The sequence below is a fragment of the Dromiciops gliroides genome, chromosome 6 (assembly GCF_019393635.1).
Source record: "Dromiciops gliroides isolate mDroGli1 chromosome 6, mDroGli1.pri, whole genome shotgun sequence".
Classification (NCBI taxonomy): Eukaryota; Metazoa; Chordata; class Mammalia; order Microbiotheria; family Microbiotheriidae; genus Dromiciops; species Dromiciops gliroides.
In genome coordinates, this window is record NC_057866.1 from 113,042,893 (window position 1) to 113,055,173 (window position 12,281).

At 35.3% G+C, this 12,281-nt stretch overlaps 1 protein-coding gene across 2 annotated transcripts in view; it reads left to right on the forward strand.

Moving 5' to 3' along the window:
- LOC122731735 (WD repeat-containing protein 19) overlaps window positions 1-12,281 on the forward strand; it is a 92,784-nt gene that overhangs the window by 26,341 nt on the left and 54,162 nt on the right. For both annotated transcript variants that reach the window (XM_043972010.1, XM_043972011.1), the window contains 6 exons: window positions 910-1,032; window positions 2,790-2,939; window positions 5,246-5,393; window positions 5,578-5,782; window positions 6,964-7,123; window positions 10,754-10,864. In XM_043972010.1, the coding sequence (XP_043827945.1) occupies window positions 910-1,032; window positions 2,790-2,939; window positions 5,246-5,393; window positions 5,578-5,782; window positions 6,964-7,123; window positions 10,754-10,864 (897 nt within the window). The remainder of the gene's footprint in view (window positions 1-909; window positions 1,033-2,789; window positions 2,940-5,245; window positions 5,394-5,577; window positions 5,783-6,963; window positions 7,124-10,753; window positions 10,865-12,281) is intronic.

Consider the following 12,281-nt stretch of genomic DNA (forward strand, 5'->3'; position numbering starts at 1 on the left):
GAGTTCAAGTCTGGCCTCAGACACTTACTAGCTGTGTGACCCGGAGAAAGTCACTTAACCTTGTTTGCCTCAATTCTTTATCTGTAAAATGACCTGGAGGGTAAACTACTCCAATGTCTTTGCCAAGAAAAATCCAAATGGTGTCACAAAGAGTAGGAGGCAACTGAAACAACTAAACAACAATGTATGATTGTCTTCCCCAACAGATTGTAAACTTCTTGAGGGCAGGGATCTTTTTATTTTAGTCTTTTATCCCTAGTTTGTAACATAGTGTTTGGCACAAAATGGGAACTTAAATCAGTGCTCACTGACTGATCAATTGATGGATTGATTGATCTGGGCCAGAGGACTTGTTTGTCAAGGATAGCCAGATCCTCTCTTACTGTCCCTATACTTATTTTGGATCTTAGCTTCCTCTTAAACAATTTTGTTTTGTCTTTTTCTAGTCCTGTGATTCTTCCTCTTTGCAAAGGAAATAGAAGGTGAAGTAAGAAGTAAACATCTATGCCTTCTCTCTAGTCTTCAGTTATCCTCCTCCCACCAATCAAAAACAGTTGTCCTCTCCCTTTTTTGTTCTTTTTCTCCACAACATGGCTTCAAAGGGGAAAAAAGTTATCGTTAGCTTTCCTAATTCTCAGCTATCAAGCTTCTGGTCTTATTCTTATGGGACTGTGCCATGCTTTTGTATTCATCCACTGTTACATGTCTTTGATTCCATCTTCTTTACGTGTCTTTTTGGAATCTAAATTAGTTAGCAATTTCCTTGTTCGTTCATGTCAATCTCTTTAGACAACTTGGTTGCATCAGGGAGCTACTAGCTAACTGCCGTTGGTTGAGACAGAAGAAAAAAATGGAAATGCCTAAACCACCAGCTGATAACATTATAAATTATTGTTATTAATATTTTAGATAGAAAGTGAAATTTTGGATGCTGAAGAGGAACGTGAGACTCGACTTTTTCCAGAGGTAGATGACAGATGCCGAATTTTATGCCATGCTTTAACTGGAGATTTCCTGATTTATGGTACAGATGTATGTATTTTTGCTTTCTTTTCTCTTCTTTTGGTTGTAATACATAGAAAATTTCTAATTCTAGTTAATTTAAGTATTGTATTATCTCTTGATCATATTATAGCATATGGATCCCTGCCTAGAGTTTTTTGTTTGTTTGTTTGTTTGAGGGGCAATGAGGGTTAAGTGACTTGCCCAGGGTCACACAGCTAGTAAGTGTCAAGTGTCTGAGGCAGGATTTGAATTCAGGTCCTCCTGAATTCAGGGCCAGTGCTTTATCCACTGCACCACATAGCTGCCCCTCCCTGCCTAGTTTTGACATTGAATTTATAGTCAAATATATACATGGAGATAATGGTCTTAGTATGTTTAAACATTTTTGCTATTTTTCTGTAGCTTCTTTTTGGAATAAAAACATAATTTTTGCATATATGACATTTATGTAGAGTTTACTAAACAGCTAAAATGAAAACAAATTGAAAATGAATAAAATATAGAGGATTATTTTGTACTTTAGACATATTCCCTTGATCTTAATAATTTAAGGTCTGTAGTAATCAAATGTTCTTTGACATTTGTTGTCTCAGGACACCAAATTAAATATAATTAAAACAATTAATAAAATCTATTGGCTTTTAAGTCTTTCTTGGAAAAAAACAGAAAATATAGTATTAAAAAATGAGGAGAAAAATATTAAGATGCCATAAATATAAGGGAAGTTAAGTTCATCATTAAATTATAAGAATTCCTTTATATGGAACAATGGCAAAAAAATGTTTTGAACATTTCCCCTTACATGATTTCCTTCCTAATTTGTATCTTTCCTTTATTTGAATTTCTTACTACCTATTGAGAATATTTTCATGCTGGTTGTTTTTGGTTTATCATAACTTTTTTTTTTGTATGAGGAGCAGTGTGAGCCTCATAGTCATAATACCTTATATACCTTAATACCTTAAAGCATTTTTAACTTTTTTCAAAGCACCTTCACATTTTTAATCTATATTTTATTCTCAGAAGAACTCTAAGTAGTGAAAGTTACAATCCTTCCAAGAAGATAGGTCATTTGCTATTTGACTGTACATAATTATCACCAATTCCATTAGTATTCTTCCCCTGTTTATGTGCATTGTGCCACATAAATTGGTGGTGTTATGCAAAGGTAGCAACTGTCGTTTGCTAATGGATCATTTGTGGTGATCCCATAGTTAACTAACTCTTTTTTTCCTCCAAATTTTTCTTCTTTTCATATTTTAAAATCTTGCTAAATATACTTACCAGTTAGGGTCTAAGGTATATGCCTAAGAGCATTGATATAGAAATAAAGAACAAATGATTAAGGTTTCTTCTAAGTAGAGAACTCAAAATGTGATGTCAAAAATATAATTAAGAGTATCAGAATTGGGGCAGCTAGGTGGCGCAGTGGATAGAGCACCGGCCCTGGAATCAGGAGGACCTGAGTTCAAATCTGGCCTCAGACCCTTGACACTTACTAGCTGTGTGACCCTGGGCAAGTCATTTAACCCCAATTGCCTCAACAACAACAACAAAAAAAAGAGTATCAGAATTAGCAAACTATTGAATAACAAATACATTCACAGTTGATATAGACCTTGATCTACCTTTTATGTTTACCATAAGTGGCTAACTTCCATATCTAATTAAATACCTCTTTAAAAATATGAAATATTTACTTTAAAAATAGAAAATGCTTTTCTATTTTCACTTTTTCTATATTTCTAAATAGAAAATAACATTCATGACTGTATTTTTTTTAGACTGGTGTTATTAGGTATTTCTTTATTGAAGATTGGCAGTATGTGAATGAATATCGACATTCTGTCAGTGTGAAAAAAATTTTTCCTGACCCTAATGGGACCAAATTGGTTTTCATTGATGAAAAAAGTGAAGGATTTGTCTACTGTCCTGTAAGTTCAGAAAATATTTTCAATCATGCTTTTCTTTAAGTTCTTAAAATTGAATAAAGAAAAATTGAATATATAAATTAATTTCCCTTTAAAACAATGCAAAAGATTTAGGATTTTAAAACGCTATTATGTTTGTAGTTGAGTTATCATAATGGTTCCACATCTCATTGTATATTCATATTTCAAACATGGTATATGATTTTTCATAAGTTTTTTATACTTAAAAATTTGTTAATGAAAAATAAGCACTTACTGTCAGTACCAGACTTTTTAGCTGCTTGTTGTTATTAATTATTTTTTCATATGTTTGGCCATTTTTCCAACAAGATTTTAATTTTCTTGAAGGTAGAGACTATGTCACATGTTCAAGTCCCTCTCATTGCCTAGAATCAATCCTTGAACATAACTGGCATTAAATATTTTTCAATTACTGTTTTTATTAAATAATTCAAAATTGGCCAGATTTTTAAATTCTGTATTTTTAAAGGTTTTTAATGCCTTTTAAAATTTAATTTTTAAAAAGAAATTTTAAATGTGTGACTTACACTCATCAGCATAAGTTTTACCACCAGATAATGAATTTGTTTAGCCATGGTTAATTCCCATCTATTATAGAAGGGTTGTAATATGCTTGGGTTGTGGACAAGTCCACACTGATAAAAATCACACGTCCTTGAAGTTTTTAAAGTAAATGTTCAGGTAGTTAAATACGTTGTTCTGGCTCCTGGTTGTCTCTGCTCACATAATCACCACCTTAGTTCAGTTCTTGATCACCTCTCATTGAAATTTTGTAGATGCCTCCCAAGTGGCCTGCCTGCCTTATGTTTCTCACCTTTCCTATCAATTCTACATACTGATGCCTAATTAATCAGCAAACAGGAGTAGCTTCCTATTGGGTAACTTAGGAAGACCCAAAAGTTGCTCTGTGTCCCTTTATCTATGTAATCCAAGGGTTGAGAGAAGAAAGGAAAGAGTTTTGTGACTCTGAGCCCCCTCTGTTGCTGAAAGAAGTATTCAAGATGAGCCAGCTACTGGCCTCCTACTTTCCCAACTGATTGACTGAACTACATGAAAGTCTGCATAATTATAGTCATTTATGTTTACCATTTGTGCTTAATTGCCATGCAGTACACATAACTGTTATACATATCATTAAATTTGTCATAAATTTTATTATCTTAAACTATTCATGTATGATCAGTCTTCACAATTTATTGCCATGTATCCTACTTAAAGGAAACAGTTTCTCTTGCATATATATGAAAATATATAACTTTTCAGCAACTACTGCATGCAGTCATTCTGTTTACTTCCCTGTGTTCTTTCAGTCTGCTTCTTCCCATTGTTCAGGTAAGAACTAGGTCTGATGATCAATTTCTCTACTACCTTAAATGAGGAAGAATTCATCTCTCTGTACTGTTGGGAATGTCAGTTGACAGAGCAGCCATTCAGTTGGTTTTAAGTTCTTCTGCCAGCAGAGCATGCCTCTTCACAAGTTTTGTCATATTTAAAACCTATTTGGGAGAAGCACACAAGGGAATGAGTTGGAGAAAGCTGTTTTTGCGTGCACAGGCACACACACACACACACACACACACACACACACACACACACACACACACACACTCTCAAGATGGGCAAAAGTCCTTTTCTCCTCTCACTTCTTCCCTCCCCTGCCAGGGCAGTGAGGGTTAAGTGACTTGCCCAGGGTCACACAGCTAGTAAGTGTCAAGTGTCTGAGGTCATATTTGAACTAAGGTCCTCCTGAATCTAGGGCCAGTGCTTTATCCACTGCACCACCTAGCTGCTCCCTCCTCTCACTTCTAAGTGATTATATTGATTTGCTTTTTAAATCTCATGTCCATACATTTATTAGAATTCATTATCAAACAGTCTTTAAAAAAAAAATGCTGACATTTATTTAAATCAAATTAATTCATATCAATTTATTTGTATTTGTTTTCTAAGGAGAGTTATTTACATTTTGAACGTTTTTTAAGCTACAAAATTGTCATTCCTGGCCTAGAGCTGTTATCTTTAGAATGAAACTTCATTTGTGTACGTCTTATAGTACTTTCCCCCCAGTTCCCTATAATTATTGGTTTTATCTAAATACTTTCAGTTACTACATACCAACACAGAGGTATCAAATAAGCATGTGGAAAAAAACCCTTTTCCTCTGTTTCCCTGGTGTTTTAAATTGAACATGTGTTTAGGGGAACAGTAGTGGGATGGACTTGTAAAAACCCTTTTCCCAAGATAATGACTTAAGTCTGTGGGATAATTTATTGTAGCTTTTTTTGTAGGTTAATGATATCACCTATGAAATTCCAAATTTCTCACCGACTATTAAAGGTGTTCTTTGGGAAAACTGGCCATTGGATAAGGGTGTATTTATTGCCTATGATGATGACAAGGTCTATACGTTTGTCTTTCATAAGGATACTATACAAGGTACATAATGATATTTTTGTGCTTTTATATTAATAGAATTTCTTTTGACAACTAAATTAAGCCAAAATATTTTCTTTCTGTTATTTATGCTGACATTTGCTGTCAGCTTTGTCAGATGTAACCTAAAAATGTTATAAATAAGAAAAAAAAATCTCTTTTTTTTAATAATGTTTGTATAATCCAGGTTCCAAGGTAATTTTGGCAGGAGGTACCAAAGTTCCATTTTCTCATAAACCATTGCTGTTATATAACGGAGAATTAACATGCCAGACACAGAGTGGAAAAACCAACAATATATATCTTAACACCCATAACTTCCTTGGCAGTTTAAAAGACCCTGAGCCCAATGAACTGAAACAAATGCTGACACAGGCTTTAATGCTTAAAAGGTAGGATTTTAAATAAATAAATGTATATGCACACAAGATTTTGGAACTTTTCGTTTGCTTTTGCAGTAATGTAGATCAAATTCCATTCTAGTTGTTATAATTTCAAAGATAACAATTTTAACATTTTTATATGACTACAGAAAATAACTAAGCCTAATCCAGTGACCAACTTGTGGTATAATTGTATTTGAATGGCAAAATTCTAACACAGCAAAAAATTTAGATGATTCTTCAATTTCACTGTAAAGAAATTTGATGAATATCATTAATTTTTGTTATAATATGCATTGATATATTGGTATTCCTAAATATTGGGCAGCTGGGTGGCAATGTGGATAGAGTACTAGGCCTGGAGTCAGGAAGACTCATCTTCCTGAGTTCAAATCTGGCCTCAGACACTTACTAGCTGTGTGACCCTGGGCAAGTCACTAAACCTTGTTTGCCTCAGTTTCCTCATCTTTAAAATGAACTAGAGAAGGTAATAGTAAACCATTTCAGTATCTTTGCCAAGAAAATCCCAAACAGGGTCACAAAGAGTCAGACATGATTGAAAGAAGTGAATAACAAAAATTCCTAAATATTAATATCTAATTAGATATGAAATTAATATGATAGATTAGGCATAGTGATCATTTTCTCTATCTCTGAAGTATTATTAAAAGTGGAAAACAGGATTAACTGTAAGGGTATGGATATAATTTTTAATTTGATTACCTCATAAAGCTAGTCTAGATCTTTCCCAGGGGAAAAAATTAAACCATAAGGAAGGATCTGAAGAAGATACAGAGAAACATTATTTTAAAAAGAAAATGTTTGTTGACAGAACAAGCTCTAAAAAGAATATCACAGATTTAGAAGAGCTTGAGAAAAAAACCAAACACCGTGCTTTAGAAGACAATTTTTTTTATTAGGAAGGAACTTTTAACCTTTTTTGTGCCATGTATCCCTTTGACAGTCTAGCAAAGTTTATGGACTCCTACAAATAATGTTTGTTGACCATGTTCATAAGTTAAGGAAGTGCTAAATTTCAGTTAGTGGTTAGTAAAAATAAAGATAATTTTTTTTCCCATTCAAATATGGATCCCCTGAAATCTGTACATAAATCACTGGAATGTCCATGTACCCCAGGTTGAGAACATCTGATCTCTGGCATGATTTTAAGTTAGATTTTTGTATTGTAGGTTTTCTGATGCATGGGAATTGTGCAAAATCCTCAATGATCAAGATACTTGGAACGAACTTGCCAGAGCTTGCCTACATCACATGGAGGTGGAGTTTGCAATCCGAGTTTATCGTACAATTGGAAATGTTGGAATGGTGATGTCTCTAGAACAAGTAAAGGTAAAATATATTTTTATGAAGAAAGGATAGTTCAAAATTTCAGTTAAATTGCTAAAATAACTTAAATGTTTATCTTATGTTTTAGCTATTTCCTTTTCCTGTTACTGTGTATTTGTATGGAAAAAATAATATCCTCTTTCTATTCTTTCAAAAGATAAATGTCTTATTAAATTTCTCCATTTGGGTTATATTATTATACCATTTCATATTTGGATTATTTAATTTGTCCAGATAAATTTTTAATATGCTTAGACTCTTAAATTTAAAACATCTAGAAATCTGTTTAATTCTCGCCAAATTTGGCTTTTATTTAGATATGGTGTGTTTCTTTCCTAAAAATGTTTGATTTTCTGAACCGATTCCCCAATTCAAACGATGAATTTTAACAGGAATAAAATAATGTAACATTTTAGCAGTTCACATGAAAAAGACTGAGTAATCACACTTGACTACAAACTCATTATGACTCAAGCATATGATGACTATCCAAAATGTTAATGTAATCATTCTCATTTCAGTAGTGTTATTTTTAAAATAAAAATACTATTAAAAAAATAATGCAACTATAGCCATATCAATGGAAGTATTATGTCAAGCACAAGAGAACCTAGTAATCTCCACACATGCAGTGTATTTCACTCAGTCCCAAGTACCATATTTTAAATTATACAGAAACTGGAGTGTGTCCTAAGGAGAATAATCAAGTACTAGGAATGTTTAAAGTGGGAAAGAGAAGATATAGAGGAGTGTCAGCTAATTACAAATACTTAAATTTCTTATGGAAGGATTATTAATTGACAATAACTCTAAGGAGTAGAACTGGGAATAATGAGTGGAAAATACAAGGAGAGAAATTTTAGCTAAATAAAAGGATGCATTTCCTAACAAATAGAACTGTCTAAAAATGAAATGGTTGGTATTATGAAGTAGTGGATTCCCTATCACTGGTAATATTTTCGAAAGCTAAGTGACCATTCTTTAGGGATGATATTGTAAAAAAATATATTATTAATAAGTATATCTAATCTGGGAAATTATATATAATTGGATTTATGAAAAATTATAATTATATGAAAAATGATAAGTTTAGGAAAATTATAATTGAGCCGTAAGTCCCATCTGGGTCGCCATTCAAATGTGAGAATATTTTGAATGACTAGGGCTAATTTGGGGGGCTAAACTGTGGATGACTAATCTGGGGACTGTTTACTGACTGGCTGTCTGACTTTGTTAATTTAATGTGGGCCGTTTATAAAGTTCCACCACACTGCTCCACTCCCAAATTGATAAGCCAAATATTAAGAAGCCTCTTAACCAAATAATCAAAGCAGAGTTTATTTATGAGATACTATTGAAAATTAAAAATACAGGGAAATAAAATGTACAACCTGACTGCATTGCAGTGAGTCTCTGTCCCACCTGCTGTGCTTCGAACTTTTTTTAATACAATAAGGGCCTTAGCCACCTCTTGCCTCAGGGTACTCAGGTCCTTTATTCTAACTCTGAGCCCCTTTCACTTTGTAAATCCCCCTGCTTCTAACTTTCCTCTCCTTACTGCCACCACTGAACCCCTGTGTTTCTCTCTCACCGACCTTCTGTCTGTCTGCTCCGTCGGTCTGCCCTTCGGCCTCTCTTTTCCCTGCTCCTTCTCATCTTCTCCTGCATCCTTGTAGCCCCGTCTCTAGTCCAATCAAACCACTCTGTCCTTGTCCGCCCCTCTTAATCTTGTCCACTGGCCTTTGCTCCTTGCTCCTAGTCCTGCGTTACTGTTCGTCTTGTCCCCCTGCTCAGCTTCCTTCTAATCTAACTCCCAGGTCTATATATACCTTTTCTTCTCTCCACTCAAATCTCGGGGCTTCCTCCGCCCCCACAGACCAAGCTAATCTGCCAGTCAGGGATGCGGCTGGAGGGGTGGATGTGCTCAAGCCTCACGTGCCTCAGCACAGGCTACGCCAGAGCCCAGCATCTCTGAGATACCTCTGCTCAGGGCGGAGGAAGCTGGGGCCTTTTTTCCCCCCAGCTGTCTGACCTGGCATCTTGTACAGCCCACGGGGCTTTTGGGCTCAGCTGAAGCAGAGGGGGAGGGGAAGAGACCTTGAGGGCCTAAGGCTTTCTTTCTTTCTTTCTTTTTTTTTGGGGGGGTATTTTGGCAGGGCAATGGGGGTTAAGTGACTTGCCCAGGGTCACACAGCTAGTAAGTGTCAAGTGTCTGAGGCCGGATTTGAACTCAGGTACTCCTGAATCCAGGGCCGGTGCTTTATCCACTGCGCCACCTAGCCGCCCCCAGGCCTAAGGCTTTCTAATCTCTGCCTAAAGGTAGGCTCCCCAAATCAAAATAAATTTCCACAATATATAAATTATTCCTGCCAGGTAAATGTACTCAGTGACCTTTAAGGACTCTCATAGGTACATAAGTCTTTATGGAACTATGATATTGATAACCAAAGGGAAATTCTCTTAAGAGCTAGTAATAGTGAGGAGGTATCATAGGAACTTGCCAGGGCAATCATATGATGACTGATCAGATCAGTCAGGTAACCCCTAAATTAAGAGTACTTTACTCAGGGGCAGCTAGATGGCATAGTGGTTAAAGCACCGGCCCTGAATTCAGGAGTACCTGAGTTCAAATCTGGCCTCAGACACTTGACACTTACTAGCTGTGTGACCCTGGGCAAGTCACTTAACCCTCATCGCCTGCAAAAAAACCAAAACAAAACAAAACAAAAAAGAGTACTTTACTCTTCTTCTCAAAGACTGTCTGATATGAAGCTCAGTCAGTTTCATCAGGGATTTGGGTTATGGAAGGGTTTAGTCTAAGGTAAACCAAATCTAATTACCTGGGCAAGACTCTAGCATAATAATACAATGGTTTGACCTTCATGCTATTATGTTAGTGCCAACAAGTAATCTAGCACCAGAGACCGTGATCATATTTTCCCAAAGTATCAAGACATTTTCAATCTTAAGGTTAGATTAGCAGCAAATAAAGATGCGTTTTATGTCTGTCATGCTCTGACTCATTCATTCTTCATATCAAAATATTTTCAATGAAATAAAAAATGTCATTCCTTTGCCCAAGGCTTCCCTAGTTTCTACATACATGAATTCCTAGAACGAAGACATCCATCCCAGTATAGTCTCTTAGTAAATTAAATCCATAATATGTTTAATGTGATTGTACATATGTGACCTATATCAGATTGCTTTCTGTCTTGGGGAGGCGAGAGGGAAGGGAGAGAGGGAGAAAAATTTGAAACTCAAAATCTTATAAAAATAAATGTTGAGGGTGGCACAGTGGATAAAGCGCCAACCCTGGATTCAGGAGCACCTGAGTTCAAATCTGGCCTCAGGTGCACAAAAGGGGCAGCTAGGTGGAGCAGTGGATAAAGCACCGGCCCTGGATTCAGGAGGACCTGAGCTCAAATCTGGCCTCAGACACTTGACACTTACTAGGTGTGTGACACTGGGCAAGTCACTTAACCCTCATTGCCCCACAAAAAAAAAATGTTGAAAACTATCTTTACATATAACTGGAAAAAATAAAATATTAGATTGAAAAAAGAACAGAAAAAGAAAAGGAAAAAATCAATCCCTGTAATATTTGTAATTTGAAAATATTTCTATTTTCAGGGAATAGAAGACCATAACCTTTTAGCAGGACATCTTGCCATGTTTACAAATGATTTCAGTCTGGCTCAGGATCTTTACTTGTCATCAATCTATCCCTCTGCTGCACTGGAGGTATCCATTTAGCTGTCTAAATTCTTATATTAACTCTGGTTTTGTTTGTTTAAAATAAATTATGTTTTTAAAACCTTAGAGCAAAATTAACACTTAGCTAAGACTTTGAGATTCCTTTGGTGAATCTGATGGTATCTCTGCAGCCATGCTCCCCTCAGATACTGATGGGACCCACCCATGGCTTCTCATCCTATGGAACTCTTGTTCATTTCCCCCCCTAAGTCCTACACAGTATATGTATCTAACAAGATCTATGTGGAAAGGAGGCTTAAAAGATATAAAATAACATTGATGATAAATTTGGCATTTCAGTACCCTATTTGAAGCTTCATTTCCCCTACCTTCCGAAGGTGTATATGTGTGTGTGTGTATAATATGATTTATGAATACATATGCACATGTGTATATGGTGGTGATTCCTTTCACTGACATAGATTACCACCCCTATAGACATTATCTTTTTTAAGATTAATTTCATTTTGGAAAAGTGTATATATATTAACACATGTATATTATATATACTCTTTTTTTAGTTAGTGTGAGCTTGAGGATAATGTATAAAAATGTGGTATTTTGTACTGGTAGAGGAAATATCCATACCAATGAGATCATGAATCCATTGAAATCTCAAAATAATTTGAGGTCAGATTTATTTTCTTCTTATCTTCTTTGATATTTTTATATGGCATCCTTTGAGATGATTGAAGAACTCAGAACTTCAAAATTAAAACTAAGACTCACTGATAAAGGAATATCCTGCTTTTGTAACTGGGTCAATTTCTAGAGTATACCTGAGTAATGACAAAGAAGTAATCCTCTTTCTTCCCTGACCAACTGGCTATGATAAAAGCATTCTTCCACATCTGAAAAAAAGAATTCATTTGTAGGATCAAAAGGCTTGAGTTGGACCTTAGAAGTCACCTAGTCCAACCCCTTCATTTTACAGATGGAGAAACTGAGACTCAGAGAGGTTAAATGACTTCCTCATAGTCACACTATTATCTCCCCTGATTCCAAATCAAATATTCTTTCTATTCTACCATGTTCCCCTTAGAGCAGGGCTTCTTAAACTTTTTCCACTCATGAACCCTTTTCTCCTGAGAATTTTTATGCAACCATAGGTATATAAAATAGGTATACAAATGAAATATTTACTGCCAAATTTTTCACAGCCCCCACATTCAATTACGCAACCCCATATGGGGTCTCAACCCATAGTTTAAGAAGCTTTGCCCTAGAATATGTCAGAAATCTAAAGAGTGATTTAGAATGAGAATGTTCCTTTAATCTTGAATAAGATGCAGGACCTAAAATCATTCTCATGTGTGGTCATTTATGCTTTTGTATTTGTAACTAAATACAGGAGGACATAGTAAATTGATCTTAAAGGCCAGGAAAAAGGCCTGTGTTGTTTTAA